Raw genomic sequence first — 26,741 nt, forward strand, 5'->3', positions numbered from 1 at the left:
ATACAGTTTTCTCTTTTTTATTTTGGCATTGGTACATTCCAGAGATGAGCTTGGGTGTCCTTTGAAGTCATCTTTATCCAACCGATTTAATTGTGTTTTTTTAAATCCAACCAGCTGTAGGCCAGGCCATTCCCTGCCCCACAGCACACATACACAAATGGCAGGATGGCATTGTTTTCTAATTGTGCTCATGTGATATCACCCTTTCACATACACCTCTGGAGGAGACTAAAAGAAATCATTCCAAAACATGTTACACAGCCATGGTCCACCATTGTCACTTTTAGTAAATCAGCCCAGAGTAATTGTTTATTATACACAGTGATTTAGCAAACTAAATCGCTGTGTATAATAAACAGCAATTTAGCAAACTAAATGACCTCCAAGAATGGTTTAAAACTACTATATACAGGACACTGCTATTCGATGGAAAGCTGTTGTAGATATGACTCTTACCAGTGAAATGGTGCTAGACACATAGTTGTGTTTTTCTATTTTATTGGAGACAACAGAAACCATGTAGACTATATTACAATATATTATACAAGCATTAAACGCTGCCAACTAGTGGAAGAACTACTAATTACAGTATAGTATATGAGAATGGTTGTTACAGCTACAGTATGTCTGTATTAACAGCATGCTAACAATTTTTTCTCAGATATTACTGTTCCATTTAACAAAAGGCAAATTAGATAAGCCCAGAATAGCTATATTTTATAATTAAAGCAAACCAGTCAGCCAAGTTGCTCACCTCTATAGATAACATTAACACATGTTTATACCAAACGTCAGTACTTGCAAATAGACATTTTAATAACAATCGTCATTTGATGATCACGTGAATGCTCTAAAGAAAGATGGTACTGATAAGTTGATTAGCATATCTGTAATAAAAGAACATGCAAGCTTATTTCTGAGACGTACAGTCATACTGCTGACACACCTAAAAAAGCAGGAGAGGTTTCTTCAGTCCGCAAAGTGATGCGTAAGGTGCTGGGATTTTCCAACATGTGGCAGCTTAAAAAAAAGCAAAACCGGAATATGAATGAGTCAGATAATAAATTCATGCTTCCTTGCATATATTGTGAGCCCATCTGATCACGTTAGTGTGACTAATATAATTAACTGTTTTGTGACATATTATTAAGTACTAGGCAGGCATCTCATTTGTTAATTAATATGTACACTGCTGCTATACAGTATATTATTCTGAAGATTGTGGGGAAGAATTAGAACATTTGTTTTTATTGGTGACTGTTGCCCCATCGGGATGATTTCACCTGTGCAAACATTGACAAGAGGGCTATTTCCACAGCAACACTCATCAATAACTATAACTTTGCACATATTTCTGGTTGAAGTAGTGAATCTTTCTACTTTACATTCTTAGTTTTTCACACAAGTTTGCCACTGTGAGTTTTTTTTTTTTTTTTTTTTATAGTTTACACATCTCTTCTTGATGCTATTAGCATGACACACCAAGCATGCATGCTAGTATCCATATAGTATTACCATTGTGATACTTACTCAAATCACCTTCATCATTAGTGGGTAGCTTAAGAGCAAAAGGTTACAGCTCTTCAAAGTAGTCTGGTGCTTAAGAGCACTGGACTCTTTTGGTACCTACCTGATACCTGTAGGTGTAAACAGATTGCCATAGCTGACAGCACATTAGCTGCCTTGTCAAATAATGACAAAAAATGAACTGATTCTCTTGATTGATACTTATAAAAATAATCATAACTCAAAAATTCAACCCAAGCTAAACTATGATAGGAATTCTCCCCTGTTTTTTTTAAGTTTTGGGACACAGTAAGGAGTGAAACCGAAAGTTATTATTACTGTCTGTGTCTTCCTGTTCTTCCTGTGACTGGAAATGAGGTGAGATCTCCAAAATGGAGAGTTTGCATGAGAAAGGGAACCTGCCCCAAGTGGGTGAATCAAATGATGTAACAAAGATTTTTCTCAATAAAGAATTTGTGAAAGTGTTATCAACTTTGTTATTCCATTCTGTTGCCACGAGCACTTATTGGTGAGAAGCTTTATGTTTGCTGTCAGGACTGTACAATCTCTAAGAAAGGGTCTGATACGCATATAAAAACCTTATTGCCTGAAGTTGAATTTCAAAGAAAGGTTGATATAGGTAATGCTATATTTTCTACTGTATTTGGACACCCATGCATGCTTTACATATGCTTTACACGTGCATGCTTCACCAATAATTCTGGTATACATAAGTTTTAATAAGCATAGTCAAGAGGAAGTAATACCTTTCCTTTAATGATGTTTTCAGATTTTTGACAAAGTATAACTACACTAACTAGAGCTATAATTATTTATATTTCAGTTGTCTAAGGATGGTCTTTTCCAGAAACTGCTGGAAGATAAGGAAGATAAACCCAAAGCGGATACCTATGATTTTGACCTCATTGTTATTGGTGGAGGCTCTGGAGGTCTAGCAGCTTCTAAGGTGAAAAGATCAAAAATATATTTGTATAGATATTCAGTGGAAGGAGAACACTAAAAAAGCTTACATTTGTTGTTTCTTAGGAGGCTGCAAAGTATGGCAAGAAAGTGTTGGTGCTGGATTACGTTACCCCATCTCCCGTAGGAACCAAATGGGGTAAGATGGAAAGGACTATATGCTAATAATATGCCTTCTAAGTTTATCTGTAGTGTTCCAAATAATTTTCCAAATGTATCTACTAGGGGCAGCTAGAAAACTTATAATAAAAATTACACAACAAATGAGGCCTCGTACACACGACCGAGAAACTCAACGGGCGAAACACATCGTTTTGCTCGTTGAGTTCCTTGTGAAGCCGTCAAGAAACTCGACAAGCCAATTTTCTCCATTCCCGTCAAGGAAATAGAGAACATGCTTTTTTTTTGGCTCGTCGAGTTTCTCGACAGTTTCATTGACGAAAATGTACACACGACCGGTTTCCTCTGCAAAAAAATATCTCCCAGCAAGTTTCTTGCTGGTTTTTGCCAAGAAACTCGGTCGTGTGTACGAGGCCTAAGAGTTCAGAGGAAACTTAGGGAAGTAATTATAAATGTTTTCACACAAGGTTCACACATTTGACTAATTCAGAAAAATGTGTAAATCCTGGATGAAAGTTGTGTGAATCCTATGTAAAAACACTGATAAATCGATTCCTAATAGCTAGGATGTTAGCATTACAATAGCACAGGCCCATTTCTATTTGTGGTTCACTTCAGAGTTCATAAAAACAGGTCCACCTGTTATCATACAATTATACATAACAGTTTACAAATATGCAGGATTCCACTATACCTTTGCTCACTGCACCATGTTATAAGTTTGCACAAGCTCCTGATGTTTTTTATTTCTTAATAAATAACCATCTGCCTTCATTTTGCATTGCAGTAATGTAATTTCTCTTTTTATAGGTCTTGGAGGCACATGCGTAAATGTGGGCTGCATTCCCAAGAAGCTAATGCATCAAGCAGCCCTACTGAGACAGGCTTTGAAAGATTCAAACAAATATGGCTGGCAAATTGAAGATAATGGTATGTCATTAATAAAGCAGTGTTCCTAAACAGCACTTATTCTCTTGGCTCCACTTACTCATAGTGAGGCCGCACAACATGATGAGAGGGAAGGGATTCATTTAAATGCCAGTAGCTGAATGCCCAGTCATTCCTGGTGCCAATAAAACACAGAAGTGTTGAATTTGTTAACATCATTACTGTGAATCTATGATAAGTATGTATTTTCTATTGTAGTAAAGAGGCAATCATGTAAAAAAAATGATATACTCATTGTTTTAAAATGTCTACTGCTTATAAACCACAATTTGTTAGGATAAGGAACAAGATGCAGTAACCCATAAGCCAAGAATATTTTTTTTTCTGATTTGCCTTTAATAAATACAAATATGTTCGGTTGCTTTGGGTCACTGCACTTTCATCAGTGCTACTGAGTTGGTTACAATTTAAATGGTTATAATTTAAATTCATGTTAAACAATTATAGTATTATTCACAGGGAGCTTCCCATGACCCATAGTTTGCAGAGGATGCAAGCTTTCTAATCAGATAGGACAGCACAACCCACTTGCTTTTTCTGCCTTTGTGAAGTTAAGATATTTCTATCTCTGGAACAAAAGAGTGAAAGGGAATGTCTCCCTGTCATGCGTGTAGTTTGATTTTCTGCTGTTCAGGTGTATTCATAAACTAGTAGTTAGGCCCCTTTCACACGGGGCAGGGGAGGTGCAGTGACGGAATATCGGGGAGATTTTTAGCAGCGCTATACCTTTGTATTAACTGCGATATTCGGCCGCTAGTGGTTGCGGTTTTAACCCCCGCTAGCGGCCGAAAAAGGGTTAATACCGGCGGCAATGCGCCTCTGCCAAGGCGCATTGCCGGCGGTATTACCATGGTTTTCCATTGATTTCAATGGGAAGGAGCGGCATAGGAGCGGTAAACACCCTGCTCCCATACCGCTCCAAAGATGCGGCTAGCAGGACTTTTGGAGCGATCCTGCTAGTGCACCGCTTCAGTGTGAAAGCCTTTGGGCTTTCACACTGAAGACTGCAGGACACAATTTTTTCCGGCGGTATAGCAGCGCTATTTTTAGCACTAAACTGCCTGAAAACGTGTCAATGTGAAAGGGGCCTTAGCTTCAAATGTGCCAGCCTTTGGCTGGCTGCCAATGATAAATAACAAATATTTATGTAAAATGTTTCATGCCTTGTACACACCATAGGAATTTCTGATGAAAACTGTCTGATGGAATTTTTCATCAGAAATTCCTATCGTGTGTGGACCCATAGGATTTTTTTCCATCAGAGTAATAAAATCCTATGGGAAATTCCGATCGTCTGTGTGGAACTCCATCGAAGAAAATTTCTACGCATGCTCAGAATCAAGTCGGCGCATGACTCGGAAGCATTGAACTTAATTTTTCTCGGCTCGTCGTAGTGTTTTACGTCACCGCGTTTTGTACGGTCGGAATTTTGTCTGACAGTGTGAATGCAAGACTGATGGATTCCATCAGATTTAAGTCCATCAGAAATTCCTATCGTGTGTACAAGGCATTAAAGTTACCTTTTTAAAAATGTAAAACATTTTTCAGCAAAATGTATTGAGTTAAACATAATAAAATTAATGATTACTTTAAACTCCAACTTTTGGAGAAGGGTTGAACCGCTTCCAGGTCTATTGGAAAGATTTCCCTTTGCTACCTGTTAGCTTAGGAAGTAATCAGTGGCGGCTGGTGCTCAATATTTTGAGGGTGCCCCCCCCCCCCCCGAACATACTGCCACCACCACCCCTCCCCCAGGTGCACAGTCCGGCCTTGGTAGATACTCACACTGCTCCCCGCTCTCTGCACCGGCTCCCTGATCTCCACATCGGCTCCCACTCATCTACACTGGCTTCCTGCTCTCCACACCGGCTCCTGTTTGTCTGCTCCGTCTACTCTTTCCCAGGCAGCCCCTACTGTTACAGGCATTGCTTCTCCCCCTGGCCGAACAGGAAGTGGGTCCTAAGACCTGACTGGCAGGGAGTTTCTAAGACTCCCTGGCCATTTGGGTCTAAGGACCCACTTCCTGATTGGCCAAGAGAAGAATTAGGAAGACAATAGCGAATATTAATTTGCTATTATCACACAACAGGGTGCAACCTGAGCCCACCGTTTTTTGAAGCCAATTAGAGCCTCGGGCTCTAGTCATGTGCTTAAAAAACAACAACATTGAAATACATGCGTCCAGCACCCTGCATGTAGATTAGGGGCAGGGGACACATGGATTAGGGGGCCGCGCCCCATGTGCCCCTAATGGAACGGCTGCCACTGGAAGTGATGGGAACTTTCTACAGTGGGGGGAAAAAAGAGGTTATTATTACTTTCTGCCTTCCTGTCCCACTGATAACTGTTTGCCTTTAAAGCCATATTTGCATGCTGTCCCTCTTAGCAGTTGCTGTTTTGTATCTGGTCTATAAGTCAGCTAAGAATCACATTGACTCACTAAAAGCAATAGAATTGCATCCTGTTATTCATTGTGCAGTCATTAGTCAGCAGCGATTTAGCAAAACTGCTGATTGCACTGTCTGACATAGAGAGCACCAATAGTGGAAACATTTACAATCCTATATCTTTAAAAATTATGGCACAGCAAGCAATTAAATTGGATTCAAATAAAAAAAAAAAATAATCACAGATAAACTTTCTAGTAATAATCCTAATTACGATTTACTAAAAATGTACCGCACCTTTCTAGAGTTTCATTTTGATTTACTTTGGATTTCTGAGTATTTAACTAGCTGTTTATACAATATAAAATGTCTATTTTGCTTTCTATTACCAGTGCAACACAATTGGGAGATGATGACAAAGTCAATCCAGACCCAGATTCGCTCTCTGAACTGGAACTACAGGGTGTCACTCATACAAAACAACGTGCAATATGAAAATGGTTTTGGAGAGTTTGTGGAAGCACACAAAATTAAGGTATTGAATTTGACTTGCTTTTTATAGATAGATTAGGCTGTATTACTACATATGGCGATGACTTACGTCATGCCATATAAAGGTAGAGATTATCACACAATATGATTGTCTTCAGTGTTACTGTGAATTATTCACCCAGTGTAGGGTACATAGATTGTCATTTTGGTTTAATACAGAAAACAGGCATAGGCATCATCATCAGATGAGTGTGTTGGATTGTTTAATTTGATGTCCTGTTAATTTTGCTGGTAAAGTAGAGATGAACAGTTAACACCAGGCATTTCTGATTACTGCCAGGCGTAAGATTTGTCAGGAAAAGGTCTAATCATACATTCTGAACTACGACATTCTCCTGCCTATAGCCATTGTAATATGTCAATGGGAAAGAAAGTCAGAGGAAATCTCCCCAATGGTGATGAAGCAAAAAAAAAGCAGCGTATCTAAACGTTCCTCAATCTACTAAACATAATAATTAATACTGTCCTTTTCTCTGTTGAAGACATGTGCTATTCTGTCATGAAACTGTTTTTAGGCATTGGAAAGGTGCCTATGGACATGGAATGATAGTATCATGTCTGGATTAAGAGATGATCTCATGTGTGTGAGCAACATTCCCAGCCAACATATTTTAGGAGAAGAAGCAATTGGATATGGTAGATTTCCTTGCCTGTTGAATATTGTCTTTACAGAGAAAAGTCATGATAGTGTGAGGCCCCGTACACACGACCAGTTTCCTCGGCAGAATTCAGCTTCCGACCGAGTTTCTGGCTGAATTCTGCCGAGGAAACTGGTCGTGTGTACACTTTCGGCCGAGGAAGCCGACGAGGAGCTCGACGAGGAAATAGAGAACATGTTCTCTATTTCCTCGTTGTTCTATGGGAGCTCTCGGGCCGCCGAGCTCCTTGGCGGCTTCAGGGCTGAACTGGCCGAGGAACTCGATGTGTTTGGCACGTCGAGTTCCTCGGCCGTGTGTAAGTGCTGTGCCTCCCCACTACCTATTCTCACATTGTAAACAGGAATACTTATGTAACGGAAGGCTTCCTGATTAGGGTTGAAACTGTAATAAGACATTGTTAGATGCTTGGATTATGCTTACATGTCTGACCATCAAGTTTTTTTTGCACAGCTTAACCACTTTAGCCACGGAAGAATTGGCTGCTCAATGACCGGGCAGACACATTGGACACTTTTGGGACCATTGGCATTTATACAGTGATCAGTGCTATAAAAATGCACTGATCACTGTAAAAATGTCACTGGCAGGGAAGAGCTTAACACTAGGGAGCGATAAAGGAGCTAATTGTGTTCCCTAGGTGTGTTTCTAACTGTGGGGGGAGGGGGCTGACCTAGAGGAAATTACAGATCTATTAGGAACTTACGATCTGTTTCACCTCACAGAACAGAACAGGGATTTGTGTGTTTACGTCCCTTTTCTGCCACTCGTGCCCGCGATCGCTCACGGCTGGCGGTCATCGCGACCAGCTGTACCCCCGTGATGCAGCGGGCAGCCTGCTTTCGCACTTAAAGGGACCGACGTACAGCTATGATGGTTCATGGGATCTTGCCGACCTACCGCAATATAATGACGGCGGCTGGTCGGCAAGTAGTTAAAGAAAACTTGTCATGAAAAAAAAATACATTCCACCCTTACTGACTGCTGTGATATTGGGGAATTCGGCTCAGTTTTTTTTTTACGCGAACTAAAGGAAAAGCAAAGTCCTTTACAGTACATCGAGATTTTCCCCTTTAGTTCTCCCAGTCCTCCAGACTCGCTTAGCTAACCTGAGTCTTTCAATCCTGTGGGGTAAGGAATTTCTCCTTCAACATGGAGTGCTGTCTCCTGAGTAGAGCACCTTTCCTAATGGGATTCTCCTGAATGTAGCACATACCTGCCTGCTGGCAGGAGCCCTGAGCTATGGTCTGGCCCTTGCTTATAAAGAGTGTGCACACCTGCCCACTCCCACAGCCTGCAGGTCTTCTCCGCTTAGACACAATACTCCAGACCCCCGCACTCTGCATTAGTGTGAACCCTATTTTACCTTTCTCATGTAGTAGCAGGGCCTAACACTGTCACACTGCTCTTTATGAAAATGCTTGTTGCTTGGCTGTCGTGCTGACCCTCCTACTTTAATACATTCATTCACTGACCCATATGCAGAAAAGAAATTAAAGCGGGAGTTCACCCATTTCTAAAAAAAATTTTTTTCTCCCCTTAGATTCCTGCTCGTTCGGTCTAGGGGAATCGGCTATTTGTATTAAAATATGAGCAGTACTTACCCGTTTTCGAGCTGCATCTTCTTCCGTCGCTTCCGGGTATGGGTCTTCGGGAGCGGGCGTTCCTTCTTGATTGACAGGCTTCCGACGGTCGCATCCATCGCGTCACTCGTAGCCGAAAGAAGCCGAACGTCGGTGCGGCTGTATACTGCGCCTGCGCACCGACGTTCGGCTTCTTTCGGAAAATCGTGACGCGATGGATGCGACCGTCGGAAGCCTCTCGGAAGACTGTCAATCAAGAAGGAACGCCCATTCCCGCAGCCCATACCCGGAAGCGACGGAGAGGATGCATCTCGTAAACGGGTAAGTACTGCACATATTTTAAAACAAATTGCCGATTCCCCTAGAGAAAACGAGCAGGAAGCTAAGGGGAAAAAGTGCCCTCTAAGGGTGAACCCCCGCTTTAAGCAATGGCAGCATTCATGTTTATGTGATGACAGGTCTCTTTTTAATATGTATTTTGCGTTTTCCTTAAAATGTAAATTTTGTTCTGCAGTCAACAAATCCAAAAGGAAGCGTGAAATCTTATACTGCAAAGACATTTCTCATAGCTACAGGAGAAAGGCCACGCTACCCTGGAATACCTGGAGACAAAGAATACTGTATTACCAGGTACCAACGTAGATCATTATTGTTTGTTTTGTAAAAAAAATTGTGATCCAACGTGTACTGAGCAATACTTGATATATAAAATATGGGGGGGTTAGGGTGACCACATGTTCTGGATTGTCCAGGACAGTCCCGCATTTTGCAGGTCTGTCTCGGGCACATTCTTTCCAGGACAATACAGTGTCCCGGAATGAAACTGACACAGACACCCCCCAGGCCAATCTGATGCCCCCAAAAAAGGCTGCCACATCACCACTTTACTCACTGACAGTACTTGCCCTGGCCGGGAATGCCTGGAGGAGCACAATCCCGCCCCCTGTGTGTGATTGGAGAAATCATAAATCCTGCCTCTTGTGTCCAATCACTGTGCTGTGATTCGTTATAGCACAAGCTGATTTTTGGGAAGGGAGGGTGTCCCTGAATGGTAGTTTGGAAATGTGGTCACCCTAATGGGGGAAGGGAAGATCTTGTGGCATTCTTATGGTATTTGTATGGTTGTCCATACATAAATAATAATATATAACTTGTGTATACAATAGGACCTTAAATATGGTCATAAAGCAGTATATGTGTAGCCAAATGTTTATTTTATTTTATTTCAGATGGAATCAGAAAAGGTTAAAAACCCTGACAGTATATTTTTTGCTGTCTGTGTCTTGCTGAAGAGATTTATTTCACTCTCTGTGCTGGAGACGCAATAGAAATCTCTCCAAAGTGAAGGGAATTCACCTCTTAAGCAGTTTTTACTGGAACAACATTTGCCCTGATTTCTTGTTCTGGTGACAACTGTAATGCCGCGTACACACGAACGTTTTTCATGACGAGAAAAATTTAATTTTTTAAATGGGTCGTGAAAAGCGGTCGTGTGTAGGCTCCAGAGCTTTTTTCATGATGAGAAAAATGGCCATTAAAAATTTAGAACCTGCTCTATTTTTTCTCGTCGTTTTTCACGTTGTCGTTTTTCTCATCATGAAAAACGGTCGTGTGTGGGCTTTAACGACGGGGAAAAAAACGCACATGCTCAGAAGCAAGTTATGAGAAGGTAAATTTGCATAATCAGCCCAAAGGGTGGTGCCATTCGAATGGAACTTCCCCTTTATAGTGCCGTCGTACGTGTTGTACGTCATCGCGCTTTGCTCGAGCATTTTTTATCACGATCGTGTGTATGCAAGGCAGGCTTGAGAGGAATCACGTCGAGAAAAACGTTGTTTTTTTCCCATGACATGAATAACGGTCATGTGTACGTGGCATAACATTTTGGTTTTCTCTTTACTTCCTGTCTCACTCTCAATAACAATGATCACTAAAACAAACAGGGCAAGTCATTCCAGCAGGGGCGACAGACAGCCATTCAAACTTTAAAGAGGTTCTAATGCCGCATACAGACGGTCGTTTTTTGTGATGAAAAAAAACGACGTTTTTGAAAACGTCATTTAAAATGATCGTGTGTGGGGGAAAACGTCGTTTTATGTCTTCTGAAAAACTACAAAAAAAAATTCGAACATGCTCGAATTTTTTGTGTCGTTTTTCAAAACGTCGTTTTTTGTTTCACAGACCGTGTGTACCAAGAAACGACGTTTAAAACGACGTTTTTAAACCCGCGCATGCCCAGAAGCTAGTTTCAATGGAAAAAAGTGGTGAAACGTAACCTCGCTTTGCTAGAGCATTGTGAAAAAACGATGGTGTGTAGGCAATGTCGTTTTTGAAAATGATGTTTCAAAAACGTCGTTTTATTTCATGATTTAAAACATCGTTTTTTTTTCATCACAAAAAACGACCGTCTGTAAGCGGCATACTCCTTTTCTACTCCATTTTACATGGGAAAATTACATTGTTGATATTAACCCTAAGTTTTAATGGGATTGCAAAATCTTCTCAGGTGAACATTTAGTTTTGCATTTTTTTCTTTTACATTATACAACAATAATCTTTTCTGTTTCTGTTTAATTTCAGCGATGACCTCTTTTCTTTGCCATACTGCCCAGGAAAGACTCTGGTGGTTGGTGCCTCCTATGTGGCATTAGAATGTGCTGGGTTTCTAGCAGGACTTGGTCTGGATGTCACTGTAATGGTGCGCTCCATTCTGTTAAGAGGTTTTGACCAGGAAATGGCTAATAAAATTGGCGAACACATGGAAGAGCATGGAGTCAAGTTCATTAAAGAACATGTGCCTACAAAGGTACCTTCCAAATTCTTAACTTTGTACAACAGCTGTAAAGATATCGTATCTTTTTGTGTATGAACTGTCAAAACTGTAATTATACTTTTAAGGTGCTGATGGGCTTTTATTTATGTTAAATTGGTTTTGCATTTCCAAACACGTATATGGGAATGCTGGTTAGAAGGAGGTCAATTGTTGATCACCAAATGATCAGGAATTCCAAATGATCTCAGAGCATCTCAAACTGATGGCATAGACACAAGCCTTAAGTCCTTCAACTCAGGCCTTTAAACTTATCATTTCACAAACCTGGGCAATTTAATCTGAGCCTATAATAAAAGTGGCATAATCAGTGGGCACCCTTGGAGAAAACCTCATGTCAGAATATGTAGTTTCAGAGCTATACACAGCTAAATTATGTGACTGTACCGTGCCTTCTTCCACAGTCCAAACCTTCCTATTGGTCATTTAATAATGCCTGATTGACTAATAAGGAAACTTAAAAGGTAGAGGATTCAAGGCCATGCTACACATTTACAGCAAAAGTCAATATTTGGATATAATCACTGGTATATGTCTCTGAATTTACTGAATATTAGATATATGAATTTCATTCTAGGTAATCAATCTCTGTTTACAATTTATATGTTTTGTTTGAAATGCCCAGCCCTGTGTTTTTTGTTTTAGATTTTTTTTGTTTTTGTTCTCTTTTTCTCTTTCCCTCTTTGTCTCTGTATATCTTTTTTTTCACCCAATTAGATGTTTTATTATGCAAATTTTAATGTTCACATGGTAAAATATAATGCATTATATTCTTATTTTTCACCATTTGTTTTAACTAAATTGAGTATTTCTGTGCCTTTAACAATTAATTATAGAAAGAAGGAGTTCTTCCTAAGTGGAGATAATTACTTAATGATGCCATCAAAAATACTGTCTGTACGATAGTAAACAGAATCCTGTTCATTTAAAAATATAACTTGTTCAGCGATTCATTCATATGTGTGGGATTACTTTGTATGTCATTATGCTTGCATATGATATCTCGTTATCTTCTTCTGGCAGATAGAGCAGATAGAACAAGGAGCACCTGGGAGGCTAAAAGTGACATCTCAGTCAGCTGACGGTAAAGAGATTGTTGAAGAATACAATACAGTGAGTACTAAACCCGCCATAATTATCGTTCCCAATTACTGAATAATGACATCCCTTCAATACTAACCAGAAATCTTTGTAATGATGACAGGTACATATATCAGTATTTTTTCTTACAGAGAATGTGAAATATATCATTACAGTGGCCTTTTTGCATGACATGCTAATTCAGATTAAGTGTCTAGGCCAAGATACTATTTATGCAGTCTCATCATAAAATAGTTAAATTGTCAGTCCAACCAAAACTGATTCTTTTTTGACACTGGTGCTGGAGAGCTAAACCATCTGATACTTTTTTTGATCTTTCAAAGACTGTATTTCTCTGCTCGAATTTGTAGTTTTGCACACCTCCGTGTGTAGTTGGGAATTATGGCAGGGAAATCTTACTCTTGACAATTAGAAAAACCAGGGGCTAATGCCTGCCTGCTTTAGCTGAATGGGGGTGCCCGGTAACACATGCATTGCAATTCGGGGTGTAAGGGGTTAAAAAAAGAGGTTATAAAATGCATCCTTACCATCTGTAAATGAGGCATCCAATTACCAGATTTCACCTATAACTTAGATACTGCTTTTGGATAGACTTGTCCCTAAAAAGACTGATAATGCCTTGCTGATAGAGACTTACTCATATACTTTGTGTTCCAATGCTGGGTAGACCTCTTCTGTCTTGAATCTCATACATTAAAAAATTCATAAATTAGACCATCCCCTACTTTCCAAGAACAAGCCAAATATTTATTGTTCTGCAAGCTTGAGATCCTTGATCTCTCACAGACCAGCAATTAATCTTCCATATAAATTTTAGCATATCTTTATGGTTGTTATGGGTTCCCACCAGGGCTCAAGTCCTGCGGGAACGCGTGGGAACGGAGTTCCTGCACTTTTTTCACAGCAGGAACGCAGTTCCCTTTGCAGGACTAGAGCAGCCGAGAGCAGCCAAACCGCCCGAGCCAATCCTTCACTAAGCGGCGATGCCCAGCTCGAGTCACTGTCAGGGGCAGGCGAACCTTAGTAATCCTTTATGTTACTGGCTGCTTCCTGTATATGGATTCATCGGGTAGTGTGCGGGTATTCCGTCACTTCCTCGATGCCGCAATGTCTCCTGGGAGCTTTTGTCATTGTTCCCAGGTCTGCCGCGAGATATCGCGGGATTTAGAAAGAACTTGCTTAAAGTTCTTTCTAAATCCCGCGATAACTCGCGGCAGACCTCCGCAATGTCTCCTGGGAACAATGACAAACATGCGGTTTAGTAGTTATGCATATGAGCGTATCTTTTTTTTTTTTTTTGGTGGGGAAGTGGATCTTGGGTGGGAGTTCCCACACTTTTTTTCCCAGGACTTGACCCCTGGTTCCCACTGATGAATCAATTACTGTATATTTATCATTCATCTTTAAATGCACTTTTTGGACTTATTTGGTATAATATTGTGTGTCAATTGTGCACAATTATTGAATATGCACTTTATCTTATTTGGATAATGTTTCTTTATATTGATTTTTTTGAAATATTAGATTTGATTATATATTTATTGTGTGTGTGTTGTGTTCTATGAAATTCAGTTAATCAATGTAAGTGACTTATAGCTTTAGAAAACCAGTGCTTTTTTGCTGAGTAGATTGGCTGACGATAACACAGCGTGAGATTTTATACCGCAGATAACAATAGGAAGTGGCTTCCTGGTGTGGAATTCAATGGATATCTTATAACTTCAATTAGTTGGCATTATATCTATTACAACATGATAAACAATACCAAAGCTTAGACAGGGCAAATTGCCTTATGTCCCATTAATTCAGTTGACACTCCTGAGCTGTAATAGTGTGCAGTGACCCACAGCTGTGAATAAAGATGAATGAAGTGTCATGTAACATAATAAAGTTGGGGAAAAAAGAAAAATGAAACAGTGTGACGCATTAATGCAACTAGTTTCTCTTTAATCTTTTTATGGGGTATAATGCAGCTGCTGATGGGAATGAGCCATTATAGATTGGAACTTTCCTTTAACCTTGTTAAGTATTTCAAGCACACATGTTTCTGAGCTAATGAATATGCTGTTATATGTCGCTATCAGCCCCTGTATGTGTGCACAAACAGGGAGCTCTATTACAGATATATAGTTTATTAGATATTTGTTATAGAAAAAAGTCCAACAGGTAGTAAATGTTTTTAATATGGCAAATGTTCCTTAAAAAGGAAAAAAGAATAGGGCTACTTTCCTCAGAAGCCAGTCAATCCCAACTAATAGTGTAGCTTGGATCTGATTGGTTACTACAGAAATTGTACAGAAATTGTCTGAGCTTTCTAATAATGATATTCTTATTCTGGAATTAGTGAGTATTCCCTATTTATTTTGGCGGTATAATCTATATCTTTCTGTTATGTAAGGCTTTCATTTAATATTTCATGTTATGTATCTGTAAATAAATGTCTGCTCTTTGTCAACAATAATAATGAGATATTATATATACTTGTCAGGTGTTACTTGCAATTGGAAGAGATGCGTGCACAAGAAAAATCGGATTGGATATACCTGGAGTAAAGATCAATCAAAAGTATGCCAAAAACTAGCAAAAGTACTTGTGTAGCTAATAATAAAATAAATGCCACTAAGCTGCTAAATGGTATCCTGGGGTTATATGCAAGTCACATGGGATTGAGTGACATTGCTACATGACAACATGACAAATGTTGTTCTGATTACAGCATGATGTGGAGTGGGGGATATGTTCAGTCACCTTGAAAAGTATGGATCAAACCCTAAAGAAGTCTGTTTAAAACAGAATAATCAATTCTGGGAAAGATTGTCTCCATGTGACTATTCGGAAATTTGTGTAATGATTTGCTATAGAGGTGTTATTTATAATTTTCATAACATTTTCCAATTAATCTCCTACAGGACAGGAAAAATTCCAGTCAATGATGAGGAGCAGACAACTGTACCGTATATCTATGCTATTGGCGATATACTAGAAAACAAAATAGAGCTTACCCCAGTGGCTATCCAAGCAGGTCGCCTTCTGGCTCAGAGACTCTATGGTGGATCCACTGTAAAGGTCAGTTATCCAAAATATAAATTTGTATTATGTGTCCATGGTACAGGGAAGTTCAGTCCTCATGGGAAGTATACAGACCAGGATTCTGGCACAAACAATGATTTTTGTTAATTGAGATATTACAAATACCTAAGCAGTTGTGAAGATCATGGCCTTCTAGAGCAGGGTGCCTTTAGTTTTCCTCAGGGGTGCCTTAGTAATATGCCTAAAAATGTGCCAACATTTTTATACGAGTCAGAGGGTGGCTCAAACCTGCCTTTTAGTTACAAAAAGCCACAGGTTTTCATTATGCACCCTTACAACCTGCCCTCCCAACAAACAATGATGTCATCGGTTGATATAGAGAATGTCGGGCTCCTGCACAGCATCCTTGTATTCCCCTCCCCTGGCCCTCTCCATCACCACTGGGGTAACATTAGCTAAATGAGAGAGATAAACGAAGGTAGGAGAGAAACATTGCAATACTAGTCAGTACCCGTGCGTGAAACTGTATTTTTGGGGGATTAATAAATCACCTCTAATGCTGGGTGTCCTACACATGTGCATTTTGCTGTGCCATGTCAAACTATTAGTTTCGTTTTTTTACATTTTAGAATGAGGTGCCTCAAGATTGTGCAGAATTTTAAAGGTTGAGCAACACCATTCTAGAGAAATGTCAATAACTAATTTGAAAAGAGAAACCTCTGAGGTTGGGATTGTGTGGGCAACAAAAAATATATTCAAAAAGTATAAAAAATATATATATTTAATACACATAAGTAGAATAATTACAAAAATACATTGCAATACAATGTCAATAACTAATAACAGAGCTGAGTTTAACTGTGCTTATTTACAATCTCTTAAATAGTGTGACTATGTGACTGTCCCAACTACTGTATTTACACCACTGGAATATGGAGCATGTGGGCTATCTGAAGAAAATGCTATTGCCAAGTATGGGGAGGATAATATAGAGGTAAGACACAGCCAACCAAACACAGGTGTGATGGTACCATTCACTTTCTGTCACTGTATAGCTTTTTAAAGGCAGTGTATAGTGTTTTTTTAATTTATGAATTTTTCTCAAAATGTATTCCTTATTCTTGTTTGTTCACTTAAATATTGCATAAATAACATTATGCAGTCTTCTATCCCAGTAGATAAAGCTCTAGTTTCCTATAGAAGTATCACCCTCAACTGTAAAATAATCTAGTTGTTTACAAAACTGATGTGCTATCACAGCAGAAACTCATTTTTCTCATTTGGCTCAGTAGGAGATGCAAATCTGACAAAAGGAGCTGCAAAGCAAGCTGCTCTATGATGCTGTACCTTTAGCTAATCCATGGTACTTTTTTGGGAATTCTTGCCATTTATGCAAATGTAATTTATGAAAATGTTTATTTATAAAACAGATTATATATAGACAGTTAAAGACCAGATACAAAACTACATTTTAAAATAAAAACATAAAAAATATGTAAACATGTAACCATTTAAGGACAGTAATCAATGACTGCAAAAATATATCTTTTACTTAAAGTGAAGCTGAACTCAAAAAGTAAAGATTTGCTATATTATAAGAGACATCCATACATGTTAATTGTGCCTAAGCTGGACCCCAAAACATTTTCTCTTGCAATTCCTGGTATAAGAGGGTGGCTATGCACTACTGTGCTTACAGCCTCATAGCTTTACATAGATGAGATCTAAGGAACTGCTGCCTCTGATTGCTAGTCTCACTAGATTTGAAGTGAGATTTGGTGATATTGATACTGAGTTGCTGTGTTCTCCTTGCTGGAGGCTCTGACACAACAAAGTGAAGCCCTGCCTCTACCAAGATGGCTGCCTCCATACAAAGACACAGTGCAGGTTAGAGCATGGTAGGTCAGTAATCAGGGGAACATCAGTTGGTGGGAGACCACAAACAATACTGGTGAGTCCCTTTCCCTCTGCGTGCCTTTTTTTATGTGCAGCTTCAATTGTTCAGTTCCTACGCTTGTGAGTTCATGGCCCATCTCTGCTTTGCATGGCACAGAGATACATAAACATATATTTCTGAAATGAATACATGATCTACATTTTCTTTTTTACTTTGTGTGTAGTTTTAATCTTGTAAGCCTGTATTATTTCCTCTTGCAGATCTATCACAGTTATTTCTGGCCCTTGGAATGGACAGTTCCAGAGAGAGACAGCAACAAATGCTATGCTAAAGTCATCTGCCATATAAAAGACAATGTAAGTGAGGATGTGTGTGTGTGTATATATATATATATATATATATATATATATATATATATATATATATATATATATATATATATATATGTACTGTATGTGTGTGTGTGAACCAGAACTCTCAATAGTTAAAATACATAGGCCATTGTACAGCATTAACAATACTTTTGACATTTAACCCCAAAAAATCAATAATGCTTTATAAAGGTATATGAATGTTATTGCTCCATTGATTTCCAGTATAGATTCCCATGTATTGCTTATATTTGTGTTGCTTTTTCCCATGCTGTTGTAAAGTTCAGTACAAGCATAACTCACACCTACCAACTACTGGAAGTTACACATTTTACATATATTTTGCCTTTTTCTGTTCCTTGTAGTCATTCTGAAATTGCTCTTAGCTACATAGGTGCCTGTTATGTCCTTTATTTGGATTGTTGGTGAATTTGGTAGAAAGTCAGTTCTGTGTAGGAAACATTAGGTTGAAGTATATTTTATCCTCAAAACTGAAATATAATATAGTTGCGCTTACCATTCTTTATATGTAGTGGATGCCCTTGTTTTCTTTTTTAGGCTTTTTTTTCTTTGCTTTTCACCTTGTAGTCCTGCCAGAAAAACACCTCGTTGGTGGTTTTATGTCATTTTGAAGCTAAAAAATGCAAATTTTAACATGTATGCGAAAGATTTAAAAATGAAACATTGGGCCAGATTCAGGTACATTTACATTACGTTGCGGCGGCGTAACGTATCCCATTTACGTTACACCGCCGCAGGTTTACAGCGTAAGTGCCTGGTTCACAAAGCTCTTACCTGTAAACTTGCGGCGGTGTAACGTAAATCCGCTCGGCGCAAGCCCGCCTAATTCAAATGGGGCGGGCACCATTTAAATTAGGCGCGTTCCCGCGCCAAACGTTCTGCGCATGCTCCGTTAGGAAATTTCCCGACGTGCTTTGCGCGAAATTACGGCGCCCCGACGTTTTTTTGAACGGGGACGTGCGTTACGTCGTTTTGTATTCCCGGACATCTTACGCCAAAAAAAATTGAAATTCGACGCGGGAACGACGCCCATACTTTAACATGGCTGTTCTAAAGATAAGCCATGAAAAAGCAGGCCGAAGTTTGCGATGGGAAAAACCGACTAGCGACGATGTAAGAGATTGCGACAAACGCGCGTATCTTCGTGGATCGCCGTAACTAGTCATTTGCATATTCTACGCCGACCGCAATGGAATCGCCACCTAGCGGCCGGCCTTGTATCCTAAGATCCGACGGTGTAAGTCAATTACACCTGTCGGATCTTAGGGCTATCTATGCGTAACTGATTCTATGAATCAGCCGCATAGTTAGGACGGACGGGTCACAGAGATACGACGGCGTATCAGGAGATACGCCGTCGTATCTCTTTTGTGAATCTGGCCCATTGCTCTTAAGGGAAAGTGGGTAATCACGCAAGTTCCTTTAAGACAAAACCTATAAATGTAATTCATTTATTTATTTTTTTATAGAAAAAACAAGATATAATTAATTCCCTAGCTCATTAATTCACGTATGACATATAACATGAAATAACCAAGTAACTATTTTTACAACTTTCTAGTTGTGATGGGATTTCTGATCCCATGCTACATTAAAATAATGTGATTATTTTATTTCATGTGCATTCAATTAATTTTCTGAAGAGACATAAAGTTTATCAACCACAAGAGTTATTTGCTGACTGTAACTATCAAAGGCTTCATTAGTTTTATACAAGCCGTTAAAATGAAAATGACCATGTGGAAATGTTTTATATTAATGTCAATATTTAATATGGATACAAAGTTTATATTTAAATGCATTGTTTAATCAGTAGGAAGAAGGCAGGCTTAATAGAGTATGACAATTTATGGGGCAATCCCATTACAATAACTAGATTTTTTAGTATAATCTATGTCATGTAGAAAAAAGGGGTGGAGATAAGGGCCGTCTAATGTGAGCCACCCTCACTGCGCGTAGCTGGAGAATAAATGTGAACACTAGTGATATTTATAAAATAAATTAATAAATTAATAAATATGCAAGAGCTGCTGCTTTAAAAATTATAGAATCCAAAATAGTTAATATGCAAATACAGTGATACCTATTATAAATAAGGTGCCAAATGTGATATTAAACAGCGCTCAAAAAAATAGGTGAAAATGTAAATCAACAAATATAATATTGGTACAGTGACATAGTGAAAAATAAATAAATAATCCACCCTCTAAGTGAGTCAATATATAAGTGTCCAAAAATCCGTGCAAAAATCGCATCAAAAAATACCAGGTTGGCAAATAAAGTCCATGAACTGTCTAAGTGAACAAAAAAATATATATAAATAGTTCATAAATGGAGAGCAAAGGAAAAGAAAAAATCCTTCCCGATCTTCAATAAGTGCTTTCACCACACCACAGTGACTGCGTGCTTCCACCACCCATCAGAAATGCAAACTCACCGCAACAAATGGCCTGACACTTTCGTGTTTAGGCACACAGGCTTGTTAACTGACCCCCTCAGTTTAGTTGATAGAACTCCTTCTTTTCATATAGAGTGGAGCATTCAGTTAAACAGATGGAGATCCGAAGCAAAAAGAAAACTCCAAGATAACAGCCATATGCAAATAAGAAAAAGAGAGCACAATAGTGTGATACTGTAACACAACTTTTAATAACACACTACAAATCTCCCAAAGAATGCACTCACAAAGGTAACTCTTGTTACAAGCAGTGTATAAATCCAAAAACTGACACGGTGTAAAACAAAAAATAAAGATATCCTCCAGGTGAACTAGTGGTCACAGCGGACCAACGAATAGCCCAAGTGTTACTCACAGCCCTTGTGCAGGTGTACTGGAGCCGCTGCTTAGGTAATTGAGCTGGTGGCAGATTAGACCATTCCACGTTCAAGCTTAGAAAGTTAAGGTGTGCGGTTGTGACTTCAGTAATCACTCCCCGACATGTTTCATCGAAATGATTTCTTCATGGGGTTCACAACCGCACACCTTAACTTTCTAAGCTTGAACGTGGAATGGTCTAATCTGCCACCAGCTCAATTACCTAAGCAGCGGCTCCAGTACACCTGCACAAGGGCTGTGAGTAACACTTGGGCTATTCGTTGGTCCGCTGTGACCACTAGTTCACCTGGAGGATATCTTTATTTTTTGTTTTACACCGTGTCAGTTTTTGGATTTATACACTGCTTGTAACAAGAGTTAAAGGTGAAAGGTAAAGTGACGAGCGCAATGAATATGACTAAGTAATCAAAGTGTTAATCAGTGTAATCAGTTAATCATACTGTAACACAACTTTTAATAACACACTACAAATCTCCCAAAGAATGCACTCACAAAGGTAACTCTTGTTACAATGATAAAGTGAGGGTGCTCTTGCGCCTATCTAGTAAAGCTTAAGATGTGAAGTAAAATAATAGTAATGAACTAAAAGTGATGATGCTGCTCAATCTAATAATGTATAAATATCAAATAGAAATACAATAAAATAGTGAAAGGTAAAGTGACGAGCGCAATGAATATGACTAAGTAATCAAAGTGTTAATCAGTGAACATTGATAATAAACTAAAATTGAAACAAAGTGCTAAAAAACATTAAAAACATCAATAATGAATAAAAACGTTCAGCCAGCAAGTGGCCAGTGAAAAAAAAAAAAAAAAAAAAAAAAAAGTGTGCACAAAAATAGCTGCAAAAGTCAGCAGGCAAACATAAATATGAAGCCTAAATCAGTCCTGGAATAATAGGCTAACAATACAGCCTTTATACGTGCATAAAAGTGTAGGAAGTTCCATAAAGACAAAAATAAATATAAACTTCTCCAATAGTGATAAACAAATGTTTAAAATCTTCTCATGTGGATCTTCAAATAATGTGGGCTCACAATGCGCTTACCTTCCCAAGGTAGTAATCAAGCCTTGATTAAATGGATATCCACAAGGGGTGTTGTTGAATCTGCAACTAGCTGTGGATGTTCAGGGCGTCCTGTATAATCCAATGTTTGTAGGCTCCAGATTTCTATTTGGCAGCGGTGGTGCTCAGCATGGGGAAATAAAAAAGGTAGCTTCCCATAGTGTAGTAAACCAAGGCTAATTTATTGGTAAAAACGCTAACAAGTGCATTTTAAAAGATCAAAAGAAAACGAAACTAAGAAACAGCTGATGACACCTCTGATGAAGCCACGTGACGTGGTGTAACATGTAAGGGACGGACTGATTTTTGAAGCAATACATCAGTAAGCTGTCATCAGCTGTTTCTTAGTTTCGTTTTCTTTTGATCTTTTAAAATGCACTTGTTAGCGTTTTTACCAATAAATTAGCCTTGGTTTACTACACTATGGGAAGCTACCTTTTTTATTTCCCCATGCTGAGCACCACCGCTGCCAAATAGAAATCTGGAGCCTACAAACATTGGATTATACAGGACGCCCTGAACATCCACAGCTAGTTGCAGATTCAACAACACCCCTTGTGGATATCCATTTAATCAAGGCTTGATTACTACCTTGGGAAGGTAAGCGCATTGTGAGCCCACATTATTTGAAGATCCACATGAGAAGATTTTAAACATTTGTTTATCACTATTGGAGAAGTTTATATTTATTTTTGTCTTTATGGAACTTCCTACACTTTTATGCACGTATAAAGGCTGTATTGTTAGCCTATTATTCCAGGACTGATTTAGGCTTCATATTTATGTTTGCCTGCTGACTTTTGCAGCTATTTTTGTGCACACTTTTTTTTTTTTTTTTTTTTTTTTTCACTGGCCACTTGCTGGCTGAACGTTTTTATTCATTATTGATGTTTTTAATGTTTTTTAGCACTTTGTTTCAATTTTAGTTTATTATCAATGTTCACTGATTAACACTTTGATTACTTAGTCATATTCATTGCGCTCGTCACTTTACCTTTCACTATTTTATTGTATTTCTATTTGATATTTATACATTATTAGATTGAGCAGCATCATCACTTTTAGTTCATTACTATTATTTTACTTCACATCTTAAGCTTTACTAGATAGGCGCAAGAGCACCCTCACTTTATCATTGTAACAAGAGTTACCTTTGTGAGTGCATTCTTTGGGAGATTTGTAGTGTGTTATTAAAAGTTGTGTTACAGTATCACACTATTGTGCTCTCTTTTTCTTATTTGCATATGGCTGTTATCTTGGAGTTTTCTTTTTGCTTCGGATCTCCATCTGTTTAACTGAATGCTCCACTCTATATGAAAAGAAGGAGTTCTATCAACTAAACTGAGGGGGTCAGTTAACAAGCCTGTGTGCCTAAACACAAAAGTGTCAGGCCATTTGTTGCGGTGAGTTTGCATTTCTGATGGGTGGTGGAAGCACGCAGTCACTGTGGTGTGGTGAAAGCACTTATTGAAGATCGGGAAGGATTTTTTCTTTTCCTTTGCTCTCCATTTATGAACTATTTATATATATTTTTTTGTTCACTTAGACAGTTCATGGACTTTATTTGCCAACCTGGTATTTTTTGATGCGATTTTTGCACGGATAATCTATGTCATATTATACAATTTATATTACAAAGAGACGTATTTAGAAATGACAGAATGTGAATTGGTGATGCAAGAAAGTTTTCTGCATAGAAGTGCTTAAAGGAAAATTATCATGAAAGAAACAGACGATTCTGACTTTTTTTCTTAAAAATGCTAGTTGGTTGTCTTGCTGTCATGTTGATACTCTGGCTTCAATAACACCCAAATGTTAGTTGCTTGTTTTGCAGCGATTTCCAATTTCGGGCAGAATAGCAAAGATTCTGCCCGCAATTCCAACAGTTCCTAATGTGAATGGGGCCTCATTCACTAACATGGAACAAGTATAAACATAAGGAATAATGACACTTTTCGGACACTTGTGCTGTATGCTTATTCCGGGGTTTTGACGTAGAAATACTAAAGTGAGGCACAGTCAGGAAGTCAGAATTTTTAGAAGCTCTCATAATAGGCGTTTTCTGATATGCAGGCGAATACACATAACTCAAACTGTGATAAACAAAGTGAATTTACTATATACTATTCTCTACTTTACTCTACTATACTCTACTGTATTTACTGAATTTACTACATAATCCTAATAACTAAAATTTCATATAATCTATCCCACATTATTGTAGGTTCAAAAGTTACTTTCAATCATTTAAAATTTTCAGTTTTCATTAAAATAACATCTGCTATGAATATAGGGTGACAGCACCCCCAATGTCTCCTCTGCGTTGTCACCCGCTCTTATGATGGAGACTACAAGTAGCCATGCCATTGAATAAGCATGTTCCACTGAAATGATGTACAGCAGTTGCTAAAGAACATGCATGTAGACATGAAGTGGCTGCAGGAGATCAGCAGTGATGATATGCAACATAGGATGAAAAAAAGGTGAACACAGTATTTTATTTAAAAAAAAATGGCAGTTGCTTATGATACACGGTGCTTTGGCAAACTAAAAACTATTCAGTAAGTTTGCATATCTAATTTTTTAACCCAACAGTGTGCACAACAAATATACCCTTGCAGTGCACACTGCAAGGGTTAAATGCTCATTATGTCTAGCGGTGCTGGAATAAGGAGAAATATCAAATTCCTTTCTCCAGCATGGTCCTTCCAGTCATGGGTTCTGGAGCCTCCTTTCTAAGCCGCTCAAGGCCTCAGTCGCACTTATGCCAACTCCATGTAAAATGCAGGATTAGGAGCCCTGCTTTGAAAGTGATGATGTAGAGAGACCCCCTGTTAGCAGGTGGATGTTACATGTTTATGTTTTATTTAAGAGTTCTGTTGTTTTCAATTGCTGTCTATGGTTAGATTTATATGTTAGAATATTGCACTGTTTAGTTGTGTTTGCCCAGCTGAAGTGGTACTCCTTGAGAGGTAAAGGTTAACTCTGCTGGCCACGTCTTCTTGGCTTTTTGAGGAAGTACTGCCCTCTGCTGGGGCATACATATATAAAGGGAAGAAAAACACTTTTTGGGGGTACTGTAGTTGGAGGTATGGTTGTAATTGCCTATATGCCTAAAACCACCCCCTGTTGGGAACCCAGTCGTGATTCCAGGGATGTAGACTTATGCTTTGGACTTAAAGGGACTTTCTAACCTAATTAAGTTTGACTACATCATGGGGCATTTACGAGCACCAGTGGACTAACTAAGGGGCACTTAGAAGATAGTGTACAGGAATGTGTAGTGAACACAGGTGTAGTGAAGATAACTTGTTGAACTGTTCATTTGTTACAGTTGAACAACTTCAGTAAAGAACGTTTATTGGTATTCAACTTGGCCTGATCTGAAGTTACTTGAGGACAATCTTAAAGGGTGCCATGCATGGCATATCCCAAAGAACAGGCCTTAATCCGGGCACAAGGAGAGACAGAGAATATATAGAAGATGCAACATAAATGTCTAGCATGCAGTGAAGCTATTCAGAGGAGGATATATTGTCATTGCTAATGACTTCAGTACTAGTGTCGGGTGCAGCCAGCTGGTCAAAAATCGGTGACTTGGTAAAGGTGATGGAGGCCCTGATAGTGAAGGAGCTTGCGTGCTTAGGCTCCTTCCTTAGCGACTGGGACCCCACTAATGGCTCTGACATCACGGCAGGGGGCGTCTTAGGGACTCAGCCTATTAGTCATTCAAGATGGAGTGAGGCCTCGGGAGATAATAAGCACGGGTTTGGTACAAGCTCATATAATATATAATCAAACATTATTTATTGTATTTTCTGAATGTAAACTGTAAAATATCTGAATTTGACCTAGTATCAACCTCCTTCAGGCCCTGTACAGTAGGGCTTGACTGAGGGAAAAAGCAGTAAAAGTAACCCATCAGTTCATGTGCTGGCAAGATATGGCAGAAGGAGAGAGTGGACTGACAGAGAGATGAGCTTATCAGTGTGCTGCCATTAGTTCTCATGTAAAGTCAAGCGTCGGGGAGGGTCCAAGACAGCCTGGGCTCAGAGGAAGTGGATGAAATGTTGTTGGATATCAGACTAAAATAATATAGTGGTGTTAAAGTGGAGTTTCACCCAAAAATGGAACTGCCTCTTTTCGGAACCCTCCCCCTCTCCGGTGTCACATTTGGCACCTTTCAGGGGGGAGGGGGTGCAGATACCTGTCTAAGATATTTGCACCCACTTCTGGGCATAGACTCCCGTGGGAGTCACACCACTCCCCCCCCCTCTCCGTTGTCTTCTGGGAAACACACTGTTCCTAGGCGAGCGGGGTCCAGTTACGATGCACCGCACGAATCACGCATGCGCAGTAGGGAACCGGTCAGTGAAGCCGCAACGCTTCACTTCGTGATTCCCTAACCGAGGATGGTGGCGGCAGCTTCCCGAGGGACAAGCGATTGCTTGGCCTCGGCTGCTGACATCGCGGGTGTGCTGGACAGGTAAGTGTCCATTTTTTAAAAGTCAGCAGCTGCACTATTAGTAGCTGCTGGCTTTAAAAAAAAAATCGGGTGCACCTCCGCTTTAAAGAAGTACTGAGGGGACAGCTCTGGATTAAAGGTGAATAATTTAGCAAACAATGCTATATTTATCTTTTCATTGGCTATTTTGTCTATTTTTTCTCTTGTTATTTTTTGCTGGAGTCCTGCTTCAAGTACAGTATTTTACTTGATAACGTTAGAAGCTCATTAAATGCTACTAACTGTAAAAACAATGCAGAGTAATGAAAATGCATTATGCTTTAATGATTTGACCACATTGTGTATTACCAACCCAGGTATAACTAGCATAAGCCATAATAGTCACTGATTA

General features: G+C 39.1%; 1 protein-coding gene across 1 annotated transcript in view; it reads left to right on the top strand.

Annotated features, from left to right (window-relative positions):
- Positions 1-26,741, top strand: part of TXNRD1 (thioredoxin reductase 1) — a 58,668-nt gene that overhangs the window by 13,514 nt on the left and 18,413 nt on the right. Inside the window, exons 2-12 of the mRNA XM_040344262.1 lie at positions 2,351-2,473; positions 2,554-2,626; positions 3,418-3,537; positions 6,335-6,477; positions 9,248-9,363; positions 11,314-11,539; positions 12,587-12,676; positions 15,153-15,229; positions 15,574-15,730; positions 16,581-16,688; positions 17,852-17,947. Of these exons, the coding sequence (XP_040200196.1) occupies positions 2,351-2,473; positions 2,554-2,626; positions 3,418-3,537; positions 6,335-6,477; positions 9,248-9,363; positions 11,314-11,539; positions 12,587-12,676; positions 15,153-15,229; positions 15,574-15,730; positions 16,581-16,688; positions 17,852-17,947 (1,329 nt within the window). The remainder of the gene's footprint in view (positions 1-2,350; positions 2,474-2,553; positions 2,627-3,417; positions 3,538-6,334; positions 6,478-9,247; positions 9,364-11,313; positions 11,540-12,586; positions 12,677-15,152; positions 15,230-15,573; positions 15,731-16,580; positions 16,689-17,851; positions 17,948-26,741) is intronic.

The sequence above is a fragment of the Rana temporaria genome, chromosome 3, assembly GCF_905171775.1.
Source record: "Rana temporaria chromosome 3, aRanTem1.1, whole genome shotgun sequence".
Lineage (NCBI taxonomy): Eukaryota > Metazoa > Chordata > Amphibia > Anura > Ranidae > Rana > Rana temporaria.